The sequence below is a fragment of the Poecilia mexicana genome, unplaced genomic scaffold (assembly GCF_051168715.1).
Source record: "Poecilia mexicana isolate PSO_F unplaced genomic scaffold, ASM5116871v1 scaffold_7, whole genome shotgun sequence".
NCBI classification, from domain to species: Eukaryota; Metazoa; Chordata; class Actinopteri; order Cyprinodontiformes; family Poeciliidae; genus Poecilia; species Poecilia mexicana.
In genome coordinates this window covers 15,656,558-15,679,587 of record NW_028263376.1, presented here as the reverse complement: position 1 = coordinate 15,679,587, position 23,030 = coordinate 15,656,558, and the positions used below count along the sequence as shown (strand labels likewise).

General features: G+C 38.2%; 1 protein-coding gene and 1 long non-coding RNA gene across 2 annotated transcripts in view; both read left to right on the top strand.

Moving 5' to 3' along the window:
• Positions 1-23,030, top strand: part of LOC106928403 (arf-GAP with coiled-coil, ANK repeat and PH domain-containing protein 3) — a 67,275-nt gene that overhangs the window by 23,080 nt on the left and 21,165 nt on the right. Inside the window, exons 2-4 of the mRNA XM_088007145.1 lie at positions 7,852-7,909; positions 14,560-14,679; positions 15,252-15,305. Of these exons, the coding sequence (XP_087863271.1) occupies positions 7,852-7,909; positions 14,560-14,679; positions 15,252-15,305 (232 nt within the window). The remainder of the gene's footprint in view (positions 1-7,851; positions 7,910-14,559; positions 14,680-15,251; positions 15,306-23,030) is intronic.
• LOC148158403 (uncharacterized) lies at positions 7,922-12,392 on the top strand. The gene is made up of 2 exons (XR_015763786.1): positions 7,922-12,170; positions 12,229-12,392. It is a non-coding gene; the product is annotated as an uncharacterized LOC148158403 (long non-coding RNA).

Genomic DNA, 23,030 nt, shown 5'->3' with positions numbered 1-23,030 from the left:
TTGGTAATTGAAGTAAAGTAGCTTCGATTTCAAAGAAGCCTACATTGAAGTCGATTGGCAAATGAACCATCACCAAAGAGGAAGGCTCTTGTTGTCTCACTGCACCCTAAGAGATCCATAACCTACAAAAGACATTTCTCTCTGGTTTCGAACCAGAGACCTATTGTGTGTAAAGCAAACGTGATAACCACTACGCTACAGGAACAGAACTTCTCTGCTTTGTTTCAGTTTGAGGTTCCAAAGTTGATGATGTTAGATGCAACGCATGAAAATTTCAACTGAGGTTTGCACTCGGATGCCTGGATTCAGAGTACAGACCATGACACCACAGAACCCTTGTTGACCTTTAGTAAACACCTGTGATGTATAGAGCGTGCAAAATCTTTCTGACTGGTTTCGAACCAGAGACCTTTTGCGTGTGAAGCAAACGTGATAACCACTACACTACAGAAACTCATGCTCTTTGCAGTGTTCCTGGTAGATGATCCAAATTTTGTTAGAGACTAACGTCAATGATGGGCATGGAACAATGTTAAATACTTACACCACAGATCCTCTCAGAGAGCACAGTAACTTGGTGAACAAACTGCCAGACTTATACTTGTGCCTAATTTCACATTACAGTCCATAAACTAAGCCTGGGATCAAAAAATTGTATTGAAGATGTCATTAGCAGAGACAAATGGTTCTACAGAGACTTGGCTAAATGGCTAAAAAATAAAATCAATACTTACAAATAAAAAATGCTATGTATCTTGTTTTGAAAGACATTAGAATATAAGCACTTTTATCAAATCTTCATTGTGGTAAGATCATGTAAGTTCTTCTTAAATCCATGGAAACTCAACAGTTTTTAAGGTAGGTGAGTTAGCTCAGCAGGTTAGAGCACCATGCTGGTAATGCTGAGGTCATCGGTTCAAACCCCATATGGGGCAATTCATGTGTAAGGTCTTTCAGACAATCAACACTTCAAAATAAATAAGGGTTCAAAAATAAAATCAGCACTCTACAATAAATAATGGTTCAAAAATAAAATCAACACTTTACAATTAAAAATGGTTCAAAATTAAAATCAACACTTCAAAATAAATAAGGGTTCTAAAATAAAATCAATACTTACAAATAAAAATAGTTCAAAATCAACACTTTACAATTAAATATATTTTTGAATCATTAAAAAATGGTTCAAAAATAAAATCAACGTTTCAAAATGTATAATGGTAACTGTTTCTGCCTGTTCAGTCCATAAACTAAGCCTGGGATTAAAAAATGTATTGAAGATGTCATTAGCAGAGACTTGGCTAAATGGCTAAAAAATAAAATCAATACAAATAAAAATGGCACCAACTCACACACATCTTCATTCACAGTCTTACTTGTAAATCGATTTTTTCTTTTCTTGAACGTTTTGATGTTAGCTTGTCGAATAAAACTGTCGATGTCTCAGTTTTATTCGCTGGGAAAATTAATAAGCAGCTTTAGGTGACTCTGCTGCTCTCTAGTGGCAAGAAGCCATAATGTTGGCTGGTAACAATCGGAATGCATTGTGGGAGATGAAGTTTGTAGTCAATTCGTGCTCAGAACCTATTTTAAGTCAATCATCGGCCTATAAAATGCTGGGGCGGCCACATAAAATGACATGGCGGGCCACATGTGGCCCGCGGGCCTTGAGTTTGACACATGTGCTTTAGAGTATTGGCTTCTTTTTAAAAACAGTTCTTTCTGTTTCTACTCCTGTTGTTTACTTAAGGTATTGCAGATCAGAAGATTTGAGCACTCCAGGCTTTTCTTTGGATTCCCAGTCAGCATGTCGCCAGCCAGAACCACCAGAGCTGCTGCTTGCTCAGCATAATCTATTTTTATTATGCTGTTAAAGCGCTGCCTAACTTCACTGCTTTCACGCATGCAGGCTTGTTTGGCCACTTCTGCTTTTAATGCCATCTATTAAGTCCTAATCATCCATTAAGGACAGGGTGTGCAGGAGTAGATGTGTGAAACACAGGAGGATGTACAGCAGTGTAACAGGCTTTAACTAGCCGCCTGCCACAGGAGCCCTGTGGCTCGTCGTGTCGTTGCCTGTGCAGTTTGTGTGAACGGGGGTCAGCTCGCTTGCACGGCTGGGAGATCTCCGTCCCACTTAGGAGACGGTTGCCATAGCTACGGGCCCAGGGCAGCATGTGCATCCATTATGGGAGGCGTGTGCAGTGAGACAGAGGACACAGCCTGAGGGCAGCAGCTGTCCTGTGAGTCAGAGAGCACACATCTGCCGCCCCACTCCGGCCGAACCGAGTGTCGTCCACTGAAAGCCCCGACAGCTAACAGGTGGGAGCCTTGTTCGCCACTACTGGAAAAACGAATGATGTTCACAGTCTTTTTCTTTTACAATATAAAATGATAATCTTGAAATTCAGATTGTCTTGTAAAAGAGAAAAGTATTAAGAGGATTAGAGCTACTTAAAAAAGGAGAATTTGGACTTTAAGATCTTTGATTTTTTTTTTGTCAGAATTTTTACTTCAATCTTCTGAAGAAGTCAAAAATCTGAGATTAAAGTCATAATTCTAAGAAAAAAAGTCCAAATAATATGAAATCCAGACAAGTCTGCTTTGCAAATACTAGCTAATAGCGTCAACTAGCATTGCACCTAAGTAGTTCAACTTCCCAAGCTGCCTATTCTTTTGAACACAGCTGTACGTTCCAAAGAAAGGAGCAAATTGACTAATTTGCTGTGAGTGATTTGGGTTACATTCCAAAAACTTTGTGACTCCACGAATTGGCAGATGTCCATGCTTTTAGGCGTCTGTCTGACAAAAGCAAAAACAACCTCTTGTGACTTTAAGAACTCTTTTGAGTAGAAATCTTGAGATGAAGTGAAAAGATTCTCAAAACCCTTCTTAGAAATATCTACTATATCTGAAAATAATATGCCTTTTGATTAAATACAGGAGTTTTTCATGCACAATTGAACTTCAACTATTAGATGATGTGGCTACGGACAGGCAATATTAAGCTGCCTCTGATAAACCGCTGATCATCTGAAAATAGCAAAGCTTCTGAAAGCCACTGTTGACATTTGGAAAATAAAATCTGACATTTCAGAATCAGCTGGCAGCAGCTGAGAGGCATGAGGACAACGGGTCCAAAGAAAAGCCAGTGGCTGCTAAGCTCTCTATTATCACATAAAAGGAGTAGCTTGACAAAAAAAATTGCTTCAGCAGTGAAAACGGCTTTACACACTGTGACCGAACCCCAAGCTGTGGTTGGTTCAAAGCTGTTCAGTGGGAGATCAGTCCAGTTTATAATAACAACCGTCCACATGTGGAATAATATGGGATTGGTTATTTAAGTAATGCATATCTCCAGTCTTTTTGAGTTACGACTTTTGACATGTATTTCCTCTCTGGACGATTCCTCCTTCCTCTCTCTCGGTTCGTGTAAAGGGAGATGGAGGGCGGTGGAAGCTGTGGGGGTGGACAACACGTGCCAGCCTTTGTCCCTTGAGCCAGCCAGCGCGGGCTAATCCACCCGGAGAGGGAAGAGATGAGGGCCAAGTTATGTCTGGTGCCAGCCGTGGCCGAAATACGCCACAAATGCTCTCATCAGGAGGCTGCTGCACAATTCGCAGCATAACCTCAGGATCAAATGAAGTCAAGTGTGTGAGGGAGTGCAGCTGAAGGGCTGCCAGAAATAGTCACCCTTTTCGTACCAGATGAAGGTTTTGGAAGAATTTCTGCTGTCCTGAATCAGTTAATCAGGAATTAGTTCAGTATATTTGTGCGAATTATTAATGCCCTGAAGAATTTAAGCCGGCCACTTCCAAACAATGGTGGTTCAAAAGGAGGCAAAGTACAAGGCGAGACTAAGAGAATTGTTTGGTTTTTGTTTTTTTAATCAACAAAATATAGCAGAATAAAGATGTAATATTGCCAGGCGAAATTTGTAAAACTACGAGAAAAAAAGTTGTTTAAATGAGAAAAGAAATCTCCGATAGAGAAATCAAAATCTGACATGACTCATTAAGTCCGAGTGGTTCTTTCTTCGAAATAGATGGTAGATTACCAATGGTTTCAATCTATTGGTACTGATGATAATTTGATGCTGATGTACTAAAAGTTTAGGTATTTCCTTATTTGTAAAACCGATGTAAATGTACATCTTCACAGCTTTAAAATTCTAAAACGATAAACAAAAATATATTTCCAGCCATCTGAATAAGACCAATCTTGATCTCCATGGTGGCCAAACCAGGGGAGATAATAGGTAAAAGATATTTATACTTCAAGTTTGATTGTTATGAGGGGACTCGTTATTTCTCTGTTGAGCTCCATAAACATTTATGCAGTTGTCAGCAGATTACTGCCCTGATCGCAGATTTAGCCCGCCCGACCAGCTGACCATCACTTTAGTCTTAAAGTTGGTGCTAAAAATGGAAAGATAAGAATGAACGCAATGGCAGGGGTATTTAGAATGAGACTGGAACTAACAATTACTTTAGTTATTAACTATTAATCAGATTTTTAAAAAGGTCACATTCTGCATATTTTTCATTTAAGACTCTTTTATGCAATATTGGAAATACATTAAATGATTCAAGAAAATAATTCAATTCCTTTTTAAAGAATAAAATAAAAATTTTATTGCTTAGGAGGCAATAACAAGGCATGTTTGATCATTTGCAGCAAAAAGATAGAAAGTATTGAGTTCTTTCTGCTTTCACTTACTATCAGTACGGTGTAGGGCTGATCTGTTGATAATTTCTTGGATTAACCCATTAATAACTGGACAGCAGTGTTGTGTTCAAGACCACCTAACCCGAGACCAAGACAAGACCAAGACCAGAGTGTATCGAGACCGAGACAAGACCAAGACTTTTGGGGTCCGAGACCAAGTCAAGACCAAGACCGAGGGGAGTCAAGACCGAGTCAAGACCAAGACCAGCGGCCCGCGCTACATGACACAATAAAATGTAAAATATGATCGAAATTGCTTCTCAAAATAATCTGAAAGATCCATATTACCATATAACACCTAGATATTAAATACTTAATACATTTTACCAATATTAAATATTCCATTTATGTGCTAAAAAGTGTGATGGTCTCGTGCCATCCCTAAAAACATAACACCCTGGGCATTTGCCCATATTGCTCATATAAGAAACCACCACTGTCTGCACCATTAAACATAGCAATTGAGGCAATGCCCTGACGGTAAATAACGCTCAACTATGAACACTGACCAAGGAGCAACAAGCAAGAAGTAACCAAACAGAAGGCGCTCATCGTGACTGTTTTCACTCTCTATCCCAGTACATGAAGCCAGGTAGTCTGACACCATGGCAGACATTACAGCTGCCACTTTGAACAAAAACAATCAAAGAGCAATGTGCATGCTCTGCGTGCTCTTTCGTTCTTGTGTTTTAGTTATTTATTAATTTAAATATTAACGTACATAATAAAAGAAAATAATGATGCAGTGTACACAGAGCTTTATAAGAACAAAGAACGGGTGTTCTGTCAGGTCAGATCACGGTGTTCTGTCAGATCAGCATACGTTGTCAGATAGTCGTACGCTTAGCTCAGATATGCATACGCTGTCATTACAATATGATTTTATTTAATCAGCAACATAGAATCATGACGTAAATCATCATACACTTGGTTATTAACAGTTGTATGGCATCCAGCTGCAGCCAGACCTGCTTTAAACACACTTTGAAACCACGACAACGCATGTATATCCATGTAGTTATCACATTATGTCATATTAGAAACAATTTAATTACTTATTTTCGTCATAACTTGTTGCGTATACTGACAACTACACTGACGGTCGGACTTAATGCGCATGTGCTGGCATGGTACTCACTGCATGTATGCTATTCTGACAGCGTATGGCTATGTGATAGAACACCGGCTATATCTGTCAGACACGTCATTACCATAAGATTTTATTTAATCAACAACATAGAATCATGACGTAGATCGTCATACACTTTGTTATTAACAGTTGTATGGCATCCTGACTTAGCGGTTAAGTGAGTTTTACACGGGCGCGTGTTGTAGTTGACTCCAGCTGCAGCCAGACCCTGCTTTAAATACACTTTGAAACCATGACAACACATGTATATCTATATAGTTATCATTGAAAACACTTTAATGACTTATGTTCATCATAACTTGCTGCGTATGGTGAACTGACAACTCCTCTGACGGTCGGATTTCTTAATGCTTAATGCATGTATGCTATCTTGACAGCGTATGGCTATCTGATAGAACAACGGCTCTCAGTGAGTGACACTCCAGTCCTATCTAATAAGTAAAGAGCCGTGGAGAAGAATCAACTGTTTCTGAATGTCACCTCACTATATTGCAGACTTTTGCACATAGCGTTGTCCCATATATGCGACAAGTCAGTCAACACCTCCGCACAATAATTCAGCACAGTGAGTGATAACATTTTTCATCACAATGCTTATGTGTCTCTGTACAGCTAGCTTTGCTAACATCACGTCAACGGAGCTTACCTTCTTTGAGCTACTTTTCTAAGTGACGAAAAAAGTTAAACGTTGTCCCCACCGTCTGTGAAAGCGAAGTGCTGCTGAGTTAGCTGTGGCCATCGGATTTCTTACTATTTATGCAGCGCTATTATATTACTGACGATTGGACAAACATTTTCTACCGCTGAGAGGTGGAGCGCCGCGCGCTAGTGAAAGGTGGGGAGGGGAGGGGGGAGTAACAGAAACACGTGGTTGCTTGGATTTTAATCGGTGCGTTTTGCATCCACTGAAAACAAAGATGTTAACAAAGTGGACAGAATGCTGTACGTTTAGTGATATTTTCACAGTTGCGGTCTTGACTGGTCTTGAAATAAAATGCCGAGTCCTCAGCGCCCGAGACCGAGACAAGACCGAGACCAAATGCAGTCGAGTCCGAGACGAGACCGAGACCATCAAAAAATGGTCTTAAGACCGGTCTTAAGACCAAGACCAACTTCGAGTACCACAACACTGCTGGACAGCAAAAAGTACAGAATTTGAACCAGGTGCCACTTGTTCTGAACATCTTCACAGATAAAAGTTTTTCATCTTAAATGCAAATGTATTTATTTTCTGTCCAGCTTTGACTTAATTGCTGCTTTTTGTGTGTTTTACCTTCAGCAAAAGGCCTTTCTTTGAATCTGTATGGTCCTGTTAGCAATTAATCGATTACTAAATTAGTTGACCATTACTTAAATAATTGATTAACCGCAAATAATCACGATTAGCCTGATTCATCATTTCAGAGGTTATTTAGAATATTGTAAAAGTGAATCCATATGGTTCCTCTGCACGTCAGTTGCTAGTCCCCCCACTCTGACATCAGCAGTGTTTTTGTAAGGGCTGCATCATGGAGCAGAATGTGTTCATAAATCACGTCTTTCTCTCTCTCAGGGTCTGGGGTGGGGGCTCCAGATGCGGCTGGGTGTGGATTCGGTGGTGGCGGCGGTTTCAGCAGTGTGTTAGGTGGTTTGTGTCATGAAACCGCCGTAGACATGTTTCACCTCGCTGTCTGGAGACCACGTCTGTCACTGTATTTTGACAGATCCGCGCTGCTCCCCGAACGGCGTCTCGCCCCGACTCTCTCAGCGGGTGCAGCTCAAACACGTCTGGCTGCTGCTCCACAAAAACCCGATCTGTCACTGGCAGATTTATGGAGTGTCGCAGAACTCTGAGAATGTGGGAAAGCACTAAACCGACTGGAAAACGGCTGTTTTCCTTTGAGATGAATGACCTTCGTGGAATTTGTTTGAGTTGTGCGGTAAAACATTACTTTTTGGTCATTGAGTGATTCACGTCTCTGTTTCCTTTTCAGGGCAAATATTGATGAAGTGGAGACAGAAGTTGTGGAGATCGAAGCAAAACTAGATAAGGTAAAAATAACACTTACTGTCATTACTGCTAAATCACTTCATTAAGCAAAGGAAAAATGGAAATTTGAGATGTGCTTTTGTATTCAGCTCCCTTCCAATATGATACCCCTAAATTAGTGCTAAAATATCACTGTTTTCATACCAAGTCCAATTTTAATCAAAGAAAAGAAATGACAAAATAATGTTTTTTTTATTTTAAAGTCCTGATTTCAAAGTCCAAATAAGTAGAAGCTGTGAAACTCGCTTGTCAAACAAAGTGCCTGAACTTTGAAAACCCAAGAAACGCATTGATAAAAAAAATCTAGATTTTTCAAAAATGTAGTATTGAAAAACAGAAATTTGATTAATTGGTGAAATCCACTACACTATGAGCACAAATGTTCCACAAAGTACCATGCATGTGAAAGGGATCATCAGTGTAAATGCATCTGTTATATAACAGGAGCTTATTGGGTGTTTTCACACCTAATAGTCCGATAGACTCGCAACATTGGTTACAACATTTATTACATTTTCAGATGCTGCAGTTCACTTTCACAATGCAATGTATCAAACAAACCAAACCTTTTGAAAAACTTGTTCCTTCCACCCCTCACCTGTGATGACACTGCAACAACAACCACTGAAGGAAACGACACAAAAACCTCTGAAAAATACATTGAGCGCAACTTCTTTTTCAAAGATTTTTAAGCAAAAAATGGAGTAGCATCATATTTTAATGGTTGTAGGATTTCTCTTTTGGTTTTGGTAAAAAAACAAACAAAAAAACAAGCCATTTCTCCTGCTGTCACTAGACTCGCATGTTTGTTTTGGTTGTATTTACCCAGAATGCCCTGTGCTATGGTCCACTTCCTGTTTTGGAGTGCCAGATTTCATCTCAACCAAACCGAGACCTCTGTTTTTAGGAAGTCCAGAGATCACTTTTTCAATCCACATCAGAGTTTGATTACACGTTCACACCTCCACGAATGGACTGGATTTCTAGGCAAACAAACTAAAGCTAATTTAAAGCAGCCTAAACAGGGCTGGTGTGAATGCAGAACATTACTGAACACACGTCTTGGCGCATACATCTGCCGCAAAGCCAATAACAAAAAGCCACAAGGGAAGTTATGATGAACTTGCTAGCATGACGTCTGTTGTGGCTTTTGTTGTTTTGTTGTAGCTCCTATTACTATTTGTTCTTGGGACATTTTGTTCTGTTACGGTTTTTGTTGTTGTTTTTGTTTGTTTGTCTTATTTCATTTCCCTTTGGGATTAATAAATATCTGTTAATTGAATTGTTGCAGTTTGCAAAGGCAGCTTTTACATTTTGTTGACCCTTCAGAGTCTGCATAAAAACACTTTTATATAGAAGCCGATAAGTTACAAACAGTTGCAGCAGCAGCCTCAAATCTGCTAATTATGACGTTAGGTGATCAGGGCTGCTGCATCGATCAGATTAAAATAATTCTCTTTCAGTCTTGGCTTCATTTGCTGTATAAGAAAGATCATCCAAATTCTATACACATGATTGATTCCAGATGCTCTGAAGGTTACATGCAGCCCTCTGTCCCTTTTTATGGAAAGGGAATAATTCCTACAACATATAGACTTCATGTTTTTTTTGTTTTGTTTTTTTTACAATCTTGCATTGACCAGAAGTAAAGCATGCATGGTAGTAATCAAGAACATCAAAAAGAGAGGAAAAGGTAGAAGAAGGAGAAAGAATGCTACATTGTTCATACTCCTGCATGTTGCAGCACACATCAGACGCAGTGTTCCTGTTAGACTCAGAACTTACATCCAAGCAGTACCTATCCCATACGCCTAACATTAATCAGTTTCGCCGCTGGCTGCCTTGTTTTCTGCTTAATTAACATCAAATGTCACTCTGTCCTTTTAAACAGTTCAGTGAGAGGTCATCAGATTGTGTCTTGGCTTTCAGAGCCTGCAGTTGCCCTTTAATGAGGAAGCCAGATGCTTTTCCTGTAATACTTGTGTCAGGAGTCCATCTGGTCCTGTTCTGACCCTAACCCTGACTTTGTATGTCGGATGGAGACTGGATTAGTCAGGCTGGCCTTTTAATGCCATCAATACTGGAAACCTCTGTGATTTTTATCTTCTAATCTTCCATCCATCATTTCCAGTCTTCAAACCCAGTAACATATTTACATGTAAAATAACTTAAACCTCTGGGGATATATTGTAGAGCAGGGGTGTCAAACTCAATTTCACCGAGAGCCACTTCAGGATATTGACCACCCTCAACGGGCCACATTGACGGTACAAATCAGGAGTGCATCCCTGCTAAAACACACCCCAGACAAAAGGTTGACTTCCCTCATTCAGTTCTGTAGAGGCTTATAATGAGTCAATGGGCCAGGTGTGTTAGAGAAGGAATCCATCTAAAGTTGCAGATGGGAGCTCTGGAAAACTAGACTTGGGCACCTCTAGCATAAATGTATAAAAATACAATGTTAAAAATAAATTAAACACCACCTCATATTGTTAAATAACCGATTTTATGTATTGAAGTTTTAAATATTACATTTGAGTTTCCATGGATGTAAAATTACTGCTCAGTTTAAAAATTACAATATTTAAATCAGTGTTTAAAGGTAAGCAAACAAATAATAAAAACAAGTCACATGGGCAGACATTATAGACTTTATGCAAAGATATAGTCTCAGAGGCAACTGAAATCAATTAATTTAAAAAATCCTTTCTGAATATTATCTCATGGTCTCTGAACTAAATGCGTCTTTCTGACCGGGAGCTGACAGCGTGTTGAAGAGTTATGGACCGGACGCTGTGGAGCGTCTGGTTAGGAAGCGCATTACAAACCTTTGGTTGAAATGTAGTTTGTAGTCAATTCGTGCTCAAAACCTATTTTAAGTCAATCATTGGCCTATAAAATGCTGGGGGGCCACATGTGGCCGGCGGGCCTTGAGTTTGACACATGTGCATTACGCCATAGAACTGCCAATTGGTAATTGAAGTAAAGTAGCTTCGATTTCAAAGAAGCCTACATTGAAGTCGATTGGCAAATGAACCATCACAAAAGAGGAAGGCTCTTCTTGTCTCACTGCACCCCAAGAGATGCATAACCTACAAAAACCATTTCTGTCTGGTTTTGAACCAGAAACCTTTTGGGTGTAAAGCAAACATGATAACCACTACACTACAGGAACTGAACTGCTCTGCTTTGTTTCAGTTTGAGGTTCCAAAGTTGATGAAATGAGATGCAACATGAAAATTTCAACTGAGGTTTGCACTCAGATGCCTGGATTCAGAGTACAGACCATGACACCACAGAACCCTTGTTGACCTTTAGTAAACACCTGTGATGAATAGAACATGCAAAATCTGTTTGTTTCTGGTTTCGAACCAGAAACCTTTTGCATGTAAAGCCAACGTGATAACCACTACACTACAGAAACTCATGCTCTTTGGAGTGTTCCTGGTAGATGATCCACATTTTGTTAGAGACTAATGTCAACTATGGGCATAGAACAATGTCAAATACTTATACCACAGATCCTCTCAGAGAGCACAGTAACTTGGTGAACAAACTGTCAGACTTATAATTGTGCCCAATTTCACATTACAGTCCATAAACTCAGCCTGGGATCAAAGAAATGTATTAAAGATGTCATTAGCAGAGACAAATGGTTCTACAGAGAATTGGTTAAATGGCTAAAAAATAAAATTAATACTTACAAATAAAAAATGGTTCAAAAATAAAATTAAGACATTAAATAAAAAAATATCTCTGAAATACAATCACTTGAAAATTAAAAATGGTTCAAAAATAATATCAACACTTCAAAATACAAAATCTCTGGAAAATAAAAAATTATGTATGTTGTTTTGAAAAACATAGAAATATAAGCACTTTTATCAAATTTCCATTGTGGTACGATCATGTAAGTTCTTCTTAAATCCATGGAAACTCAACAGTTTGTAAGGTAGGTGAGTTAGCTCAGCAGGTTAGAACACCATGCTGGTAATGCTGAGGTCATCGGTTCAAACCCCATATGGGGCAATTCATGTGTAAGGTCTTTCAGACAATCAACACTTTACAATAAAAAAGGTTTCAAAGATAAAATCAACACTTCAAAAATAAATAAGGTTTCAAAAATAAAATCAACATTTCAAAATAAATAAGGTTTCAAAAATAAAATCAACAATTTCCAATAAAAAAGGTTTCAAAAATAAAATCAACACTTTACAATAAAAAAGGTTTCAAAAATAAAATCAACACTTCAAAATAAATAAGGTTTCAAAAATAACATCAACACTTTACAATTTAAAAAAATGGTTCAAAAATAAATAAGGTTTCAAAAATAAAATCAACACTTCAAAATAAATAAGGTTTCAAAAATAACATCAACACTTTACAATTTAAAAAAATGGTTCAAAAATAAAATCAACACTTTAAAATTAAAAAATGGTTTAAAAAAAATCACTTTACAATTAAAAAAATGGTTCAAAAATAAAATCAATACAAATAAAAAATGGTTAGGAAGCGCATTACAAACCTATGGTTGAAATGGCGCGTTAAATTCAAGTCTCCATTGCAGACCAGAGAAAACTAAAGAGAATGCAACGTTGTGTTAATCCACTCGTGGAGCCGGCAGTTTATCTTAAGGAAATAAATGATGCAAAAATTAATTAGACTAAATAGTCGATGTTAATATGATTGTAATTTCACGGATAAAATAGTACAGGACCGATTTTTTTTTTATGTTGTCGGTCAAGATAACGTCTAGCGCGACCTGTCGCCCTGACACCAACTCACACACATCTTCATTCACAGTCTTACTTGTAAATCGATTTTTCTTTTCTTGGATGTTTTGATGTTAGCTTGTCGATGTCTCAGTTTTATTCGCTGGGAAAATCAATAAGCAGCTTGAGGTGACTCTGCTGCTCTCTAGTGGCGAGAAGCCGTAATGTTAGCTGGTAACAATCGGAATGCATTGTGGGAGATGTAGTTTGTAGTCAATTCGTGCTCAAAACCTATTGTAAGTCAATGTCGGCCTATAAAATGCTGCGGGGGCCACATAAAATGACGTGGCCCGCGGGCCTTGAGTTTGACACATGTGTTATAGAGTGATGCAGGAAAACTGGTCCATGTGTTTGCTACTGCTTGGCTGGACAATTTTTATTTTTTGCGACTAGGATCTCCCAGATTCGTAGCTCTGTAAAAGCCTTTCAGCTGATCCCAAATGCTGCAGCAATATTAAAATTAAACGGAGAGATCATCCATCCATCGTATATGCCTGCTTATCCATTCAGGTCGCAGGGCAGCTGCTGCGGTCTCTTGCGGTCATCAGATGAAAGGCTGGTCATACCCTGAAGAGATCAGCAGTTCATCAGAGGGCAGAAATCATATTTCTTCATTTTTAGCTTCTATTCATTAGCTATCATGATGATTTTTTTTACATGTGAAGCTCTGTATCCTGTTTTATACATTTCTTATTCTTCTATATGTTTCCAACAGAGCACTGCTTTCGGATTGTATGAGTGAATTATATTGGATTGCATTGGATCTCAACTGGATTTTATATAATTGGATGTGAATTGAAGTTTTTTTTTCTAAAAGCTGATCTTTTCTTTATTTGGCTCCTTTCTGTGGAACCATCTGCTAGTTTCTTTCCATAAAGCCCGCTCCCTGTCTACTTTTGAGACCATACAGTGTGAAACATTTTGAAAGTGGTTTAACTTGAAAATGAAGGTTCACCTTCTGCCTTGAGAATGCAAGTAAAGTCAACAAGAACATAATTTTGAATTTAAGAAAGTTGATTTAACAACCAGAGACAAATTTCTAAACATTGTTTTTTAAGTTTCGACTTAATAGTGTAGTTTAAACCAAATATATTTTTCACCAAGTTGAACAAGCACACATTTCTTATTTTCATTCACATTTTCAAGTTAAAATAGCTACTTATTTTAAGTTAGTGATGTAAGTTAAGTTAGAAGAACTTAAATGGTGCAAAATATCTGACCTGGATTGGGAGAAATGGCTCATGGACTTTTACCAATGACAAAAGACAAATGCTACAACTAGCAAAATCTGCCACTCTATTTTTGTTCACATTTTGTGAAAAGGGAAGTTGTGCTCAGTGTCTTCTTCAGACGTTTTTCTGTCATTTCCTTCAGTGGTTCCTGGTGCAGCGCCACCACAGGTGAAGGAGGGAACTGGTTTTTCAAAGGGTTTGGCTCATTTGAAAGGGGAACCACCCCACCTGAAAATGTAACAAATGTTACAACTTTGTTCCTCAGTTGAACCAAGTCTGCTGGACTGTCAGGTGATGGTCAAAACATCCTTAGCTTCTTCTGTAGAAACTACTCCAGGTCAACTGTTTCTGCATGTATGTGTTTCTACTTTCTGCCCTTTCAACACCCAGCTGGTTGCAGTACAGGGTCAGAATGATCTGAAGCTAATTTTGGAATATTTTTGGCCAAAATCATTTTCATTTGAATATATTTGAATTCAGCCTCTTCTTGTTGTAGGATTTCTTCTTACGATGACATGTACTTGCAAAGTACTCCAGGCTCAGTACAACAACAACTGAATCATCAAAAATACGACTTTGTTTGGACTCCATGAATCATTCAGTAATTGTTTGATTGAACCATCTGGGTAACTTTTCTTCCCTCTCCAGCTGGTGAAGCTATGCAGTGGGATGATCGAGGCTGGGAAGGCGTATATCAGTGCCAACAAGCTGTTTGTCAACGGCATCCGGGATCTGTCTCAGCAGTGCAAAAAGGATGAGATGATCTCGGTGAGGTTCTGACAAGTTCACTTCCCTTCACACCTGGAACATACAAAACTATGTCTTTTATTTAGTACTTGATCTTTAAAGTGTTGTCAGTGAATGAGAAATCCCCTAATGTTTTGGGTGTGGGCCTTGCAGCTCTGTATTTATGTGAACAAATGTTATTACTAACAGATTAGTCAGTGAGAATCAGATCAGGCCTGGAAGAATTTGGCTGGACTGTTTTAATGGTTGAAGACAAAAGCTATAATAAAAGTCTCCATGGCTTCTGCCTTGTGATTAATTGTTATTTTCCTATTAAATTCTAGTTCATGTTTTCACTTTCCATAATAAAGTAAGGAATGAATCGGGAAAAGATGTGAATCAGCTTCAGTAATAGCTATTTCCAGTAGGTTGTTAAAACACACCTCTGTTACATTCCTCCGCTTTGACGTCCAGATCACTTTCCTCCAGCTGGAAGTCAAATAAATAATGGTTTTTTTTGTTACAGATTTTATTTGCTTCTTTATATCTCAATAGATTAATAATGTTAGAAGTAAGAGAAATTGTTTTGTGCATTTTGTATTTTTTTTCTACAGGAGTGCCTGGAAAAGTGTGGGGAAAGCCTGCAAGAGATCATAAACTACCACATGGTGAGTTCAGTTTATAATAGACTGTTAGTACAGTACAGCAACACAATGCGAACACTAGTACTCACACAAGCATGTCTTCCATTTAGTACAATGTGATGGCCACATTTTAACTAACTTCATTCACTGTCAGTATCATATTCCACACAACAAACATTTAATTTCTACATAAAAGCGTACTAGTTTAGTAAGAGCAAACTACACTTGTTTTTATTGATTTATATGTTACTTTATACATCAATAAAAACAAATGTAATCAATGAAAGATTGTGATGGACTCTCATCTGCTTTTCCAAATAATAATAATAAAAAAAGTTAAACCATAATTTCCATTTTGAATATCATTATTGTGCAATTGGTTCCCTTTTTGGTTTTTCATACGTCCAGTACTCACTCTGTACTTCTGTAAATTACTGGTAACTAAAACATTTTTACAATGCTGATTTAAAAAAAACAAACAAAAAAAACAATCTGGTTTTGAAACTCCTGTGTATCAACATTCCCAGCCACTTGTGCATTGTTTTGGCATGGAATGCTTTATGTAGAATCTTTCAGTAATTTTTATTATTATTATTATTTTTTTTTTTGCATTCCTCAAAATATAGTATGCTATATCACAAGATGTTCATCCAATATAAATAACAGTGTCGGGAGGACACAATTTCTGAGTTATTGTTATGTGTTAGTTTGCAAATCATCAAGTTATTTACTTTAGCTGTAGAGGAGTCTGTTGTGAGTGATCCAAAGTGGACGTCACGCTGTAAACTTTACACAGCTTGGCAGATAAGGAGGATTTGTGTAATATTTCTAAGCAAAAGCAGATTGATGACAGATATTTTTTGGGTAACACTTTATTTGAAGGGGGCTGAATAAGACTGTCATGACACTTTCATAAACATGACATAACACCTGTCATGAACATGAATAAGCCTTCATGAATATTTATGACTGTTGTCATAAAGCGTCATTCGGTAAATTATGATACTTTTAATACAAAGTTGACATTATTCAGAATGTCTTTGTTATGACAACTTGACATTAACCAAGAAATCATTACTGATATAAATTTGTTATAAAAGTATTACTGATTGCACTTTAAAAACTAGGTAACTTTATGTTATTAAAGGTAAAGTTTAAACAGTAATGATTTCCTGGTTAATGTCAAGTTGTCATATCAAAGACATTTTGAATAATGTCAACTTTGTATTAAAAGTGTCATAATTTACCGAATGACGCTTTATGACAACAGTCATAAATATTCATGAAGGCTTATTGATGTTCATGATAGGTGTTATGTCATGTTAATGAAAGTGTCATGACAGTCTTATTCAACCCCCTTCAAATAAAGTGTTACCATTTTTTGTATCTTATATTTGTGATTATTCATTAAAAGTTTATGTGGACTGTAGTGTCAGTAAGTTAATTTTAAGTTTTTTTGGTGTCTGGAAAATTAGTCGTTTCAAAAACCTTCCAAATGTAATGCAACAAATCTGCAAGCACTGCCCTTCTAGTAGCAACCCCAGCAAAGCACAGTCTGTTACCTAGCAACCCCAGTGAACTTCAACCTGTCACCTAGCAACCCAAGCTGAGCTCCAGGACATTTGATCAGCTGGTTTTATTGCTGTATGTGTTTTAAAATGGCTGCTGGAAAAGACAAGTGTTTTTGTGTTGATTTACCATCCAAAAACGTGCTACATTCTTGCTGGTTGTGCAGAAGTCTCTATTTATACTTTTCAAAGATGTAGGGTTGTATAATTGCGCACCTGTTTGCAGCCATTTTCATGTGTGAGTGTAAACGTTGAGTTGGGAGGCGTGGCCATTTGGATTTAAAGTGACAAGAGGCCCTAAAACAGCTCATTCTGAAAGGAGTTCAAAACAGACAGAACTGAGCAGACTAAAATCTCATCATGTAAGAATGTTTTTGTGCAAAAATGAATTGAACATGTTTTGTATCGCCCATAGACCTATCCTTCTCTGTTCGTTTTTAACAGTGAGATTTTACGGAATCAACCATGATTTATGGCAGACAAAATTGGACTCTTTTGAAAGATGTAACTGAGCAGCTTTGTTGTCGTGCATTTAGCTTCCTGCTCTCTGCTGAAGTCTCATGACCGGTTTGAAAATAGCAGCATGAAGGAACAACAAATTTGAGTTTGTGTACGCAAACAAGAACATTGACTTCAATTCGACTTTACTCTCCATAAAGACATTTAAAATATTAACTTAGTGGAAGTGAATTTGAAAAGATGTTGATTTTTTTTCTAGAAGCTTCTTACTGTTTTTTTCCTTTGTAAAAGCTTCCATTTGAAATTGTGTTGTCAGTGCAACCTGGTAGTGTTTAGGTATGATGTCGTTACTACTAAAATAAATTAATAAATAAAAAATAAAAAACACACACACACTAAAGATTGTGGTTTCTGACTGACCAATCACCGACAAAGGGCTTGTCAAATTCTGGTCAACTCATTTTTTAGTGTTTGGTTGCAGAAGATTTACTTTTTATAGGTTTTTGAATTATTTACTTGTTTTTAAAGATATTTTAAGATTTTTATGTTTGAACATAGTTTTTGCATCGGTTGGTGTAGCTGCTTTGATCTGATAGTTTAAGTTAACCAATGAAAGCACCACTAAAAATTGAGCTTTTGAGCTACATTAAAGCTGCATATTTTTCAAATCTGCTTTAATTCTAACTTTGTTTCAGTGTTTGCTCAAAAGAAATGTCAAATGTGGAGTTTTTCACACACTGTCTTCTTATTTCTGGCTTTAGTGATTCATTTTCCCTCCACTTGAGCATGTGCTTCACCGCTGTGTTGCTTCCCCTCCTCACTTTTAAGGCTCCTGACCTTCTTCACCTCTGTGGGTGTCTGTGGTCCTTCAAAGTCCTCTAACTTCAACCAACAGTGCTGCAAATTGCCCAGCCTCGGGCTGCTTGTGTGTACTGTCTCTGACATTCCTCTCTGAAGCTGCAACGATTGGGAGTCCAAATCAGCTACTCCTTTCTTTCCATTTGCTCCCAATATATTGATGTGGAGAGAGGCCAGAGTTTTGAACAGCAACGGGAGCTTAAATAGTTCAGGTCATGTTGGCAGGCATAGATTAGATTTAGCTGCTGAACAATAGTAACCCTGCACAACCTTGACATTTTGCAGAGTGCATTACATAAACTGCATGTATGGATGTTGTAGGGACCCCATGAGCTCCTCTGTGGGTTCAAGTTCCTACTTTTAAAGACCCAAGGGGCTTTGGAAAGTATTTTAAAGACTTCAGTTTCATTTCAAATTTTCCTTGGCTGCTGCATGACAATAAAGTCAGTCATAAAATGTTTCTGAATGAGACTGCAGATTGTTATAACCTTGCATACTAGACTTTGGACACTATCACTAGTTCAGAATTGTGGATTTATTAGCTATTTTTTGGGTTCAAGTCTCACCAATTCAATGCTTTTTATGTAACTGTAATTAATATAATTCTGGGAACAAGTTGTTGCCACTTACAGATGTCCCCCATTTTCACATTTTTTATTACTCTTAAATGTTTAAATGCTTTAGACTTCAGAAAAAGATACAAAAAGCTACATTTCAAACTATGATTATATTTATTAAGAAACAAAAAGCTATTCAGAATAAGCAGAAATTGAAGAAATCTGTAAGGAGACAAATATCTTTTGATATCAAGATATTTTTATGTTGCATTCAAAAATTAGAATATGTCTAATAATTTGAATTACGCTGAAGGATACCAACTATTATTTGTGACATTTAAAGCATATATTGCCAACCTAATTAGTTTAATTGTGACATATGAACATGATAATACGCCGAACTGGAAGTTAGCGGGAGCGACACAAGAAAAAAATCATTATTTTAATCTAAGCAGTTTGCACAGTTTCAATCTCTGCTCCATAAGAGGAAATTGGTGCAACTTGCCAAGAAAAAGTACAGACAAGCTCCTGTAAAAACACAAACTGGTGTGAACTTTTAGGCGGAGAAGAGATTTTTTGGGGGTGGAGGGTGGAAAATGCCTGGTCAGCAGTGAGTGGATGTTACAGTAGAGAATTGTTTCACAGAGGACTGTTTCTCTGTGACACTGGTGATATTTCTCCTTTTTAAACACGGTGACCACAAGAACAAGAACTTTTGCATCTGAACCAGTAAAAATATACATCAAACTGGTGCAAAAATCTTTCTAGCATGCCAAAAATATCAATGGTAATGTCAAATTTGCATGCACAGCCCTCAAAATGTAATATTTTTACAAAAATAACATCCCAGGAGTTCTTCTCTCCATAATATTGCATTAACGATTGAGGTTTGGCACAATATGAGGCTCTACAAAACCATCCTGGTACTATTGAAATAAATCTTAACTTAAGAGAATGAAAGGCTGAGTTGAGCTTGGGCCACATGGGTGGTCTTATTATTTAGCTAACTGAACAACAATAATTATCTTCAGATCATTTGTGTGAGCTTTGCAACCACAAACAAGAGTTTTATGCCACTGCTGTGATGACCACTACATAAAATTTGCTTTTATATACCAGTTCTTAACCTATATTTTTTCCCAGAACCTTTCTATCCATCAAAGTTGTCTGTTGTGTGCATTTCAACTCCAGAGTCCAAAACCAGGCTTTTTACGTAGATTAAGTACTCAGACTGTGAGCAGTGCAGGAGTGCTGCATTGAACTAGGAACACAGATCTCCACCAACCACTACAGCAGAGTCCAGAATACCATTAAAATCTGTAAAATCCAGCCAAAACAGCCAAAGTTCAGTTATGGTTTGAAAGCCACATAGTTCAATACCAAAGCTGCGTGGAAATTTGTAGCTAGATTGAATTATAATTGAGCTGCACTGAGACGACTCCTGACTATTTATGGGAGAGAGGAGAGGACAGCGGAGCTCAGATCAGGAAAATAAACTCGCTATAAAAAGATATAATTTAGGAAATTTACATCGTGGTTAAGCACTGAAGCTGAATTAAAATCACTTGTAGCTCAGAAGCGAGCCAAGATGTGGCTTTTAGGAACATTAGCCACACACACACGTACGCGCGCGCGCGGGCACACTCACACCCACACACACGCACGCACGCACGCACACACACACACATGTTTGTTTTGCTATCTTTGTGGGGACTTTCCATTGACTTCCATTAATTTCTACAGCCTAAACCTTACCTTTACCCTTTTCCTAACCCTAACCATCACATACCTAACCCTAACCATAACCAAAACTCAATTCATACCTTAGCCCTAACTCTGACCCCTGACCCAAAAACAGGGTTTCCCCTTGTGGGGACCAGGCTCCGGTCCCCACAAGGAGCGATTGGTCCCCACAACGTAGTATATGTCAGGAAAGTCGTCCCCACAAGGTATTGCAAACAAATGCACACACACACACAAACACACACACACACACACACACACACCCACACACACACACACACACACACCCCCCCACACACACACACACAAATGATCACTTAAAAGGACTAAAGCAAAAACCCACCACAGAAAATTAAATCGCTGTCTTATTTCACATTTCAACCAAAATTCATACAAATGACACCACATACCACTTTCTGTTGGTCAGCAGACAAGTTATTGTTCTGTTGTTGTGGCTCCTTCATGAACAGCTGCACGCCCTAACATTTCCTGACGATAGTATGATCTCTTCATCCTTGTGATATTCTGAACTGATAAAACATTAATACTGTTCATTTATCTTGGTCAAGGGAAGCCATTACTTTTTTCCGTTTACTTCTTAACTTGTGTTCCTTGTGATACACTGTCCCTCTTTTTAATTGACTTTTTCACGCATTCTGCTGATTTTGTATTTTTCTCATCTTTTTTCCCCCTCAAAATCAATACTTCACATATTGTTCACACGATCACACTGAAAATAGTGAGATAAATGGTGAGATAAGGCCCTGAAGAAGAACCTTTTTGTTTAACCAAGAGATTCCTGCATTACTTCCATAACTAAGAACAATGTCCCTTCATTGACCTTAAACACACTCCGCTACGAAAGAGTCAAAAGATCTAATTCTCCCAAGTGGTGATAAATGTTAATCTTAATGCACTGACTCGAGAAACATTTTTGTTTTTTGTGAAACCTCAAATGTTTATTTCATTACATTGTCGGCAAAGGAGGTCGATGCTGCGTTAAGGTTTTTCTTGAGGCTATCCGCTGTCTTGTTTTATTGAACAAGTAGACACGACTTTTGATTTCCTGGCACTCCGTAAGTTTATTATATGAGGGCTTTGAAACTTTAATGTTAAAAAGTTTTTTGTTTTTTTTTATCGCTTCCCACCTCGCATGAATTGTAGATGTTTGGCCTCCATCCGTCTGTCAGTGATTCTGTCAGGCCGACAGATCTTCTGTTTTGTCTGGTTCGGTGAGTGCGGCTTGGCCTGGGATCAGCTGGCGTCCTCCACCGTTGGCTCAGCTGGGCTTTCAGCTTCTCGTTTTTCCCTTTTCTTTCCCTCCAATCTATCAGAGCTGACAGTCTTAGTGGACAATAATATAATTCATCAAAGGTTTTCTTTGTTTCTTTGATGTAAAGTAGAACAGGAAGGGTGCATGCGAGTGCAGCATGACGAGGGGATTCCCTCGAGACGAATCAGCAATGTGGAGGAACATTCTTGCCCTCTTCTACACGCTCGTTTTTCAGTCAGAGAGCACATCCGTATTTAACTGTGTTGCACTCCAGCCGCGCCTCAATGAATAAGAAATGATGATGGTTATATCTGCCACCGGAGAAGGATTTCCCTCTTTGTGCACGCTCTGCTGCCCTTTTGCAGCACACTCTCAAGAATATTAAATGGCAGTGTGCACATGGGAGCTCTGAGTGCCAGCCATGCTTGTCGCACCCATGCTTAAATGGCTCTAGAACCCTGGGAAGATAAACAAAAAGCGCATATGGTTGAGCATAAACGTGCAAAGACATCAGCACTGATCTATGAGAAGTGCTAAAGCGTCTTGGCCCATGCTTGCCTCAATTTCCTGGTGGCTTTTGCCAGTCCAACACTACAGTCCAGGACAAACACGCTCTGTTGGGGTGCTGGTGGAGAGCAAGCCATGTCTAGCTCCTTCCTCCTCCAGAGATTTTCTTGTTCGCGTGGACAGAAGAAACGGTGTAACCTGAGCAACAGTCAAGGTTCCTACACAGTTAATGACTTGATTTACAGTGACATTGTCTATATGACAAATAACTGAATTTCATTAAATATGTTTTTCAGTACTGGTTTTTAGATAAAAGAGGCACATTGTAGTTTTGTTGTCAAGACTACCTAACACAAGAGTCAAGACAAAGACCTCCAGTGGGTCAGGAGATTTTCAAGACCTAAAGTTTAACACATGGTTCAAGATTAAAGTGGTTGCAAAGGTTCAAATACCCGTTTCATTAAAATATACCTCTTCTCACCTTTGGTATGTTGGGACACAACCAAGAAAATGAGCCTCTTGGTCCTTCCTTTCCTCCATCCATCTTTGTCCACAATTTAAGCAGATACCATGTTTAAAGTTGCAGTATGTAACTTTTATAAACAATATGTTATTTTAACATATTGTGACATAGTATGAGACAGATCATCTGTGAACAAATTGAGCTTCTCCACCTCTACCAAGTGCTACTATTGCTGTCTGAACAATTGCAACACTCTGGGTCAGAAACAACCAATAAGAGCCAGGAGAAAGCTTAGTGCTGTCAGTCATCCTCGTGTATGCG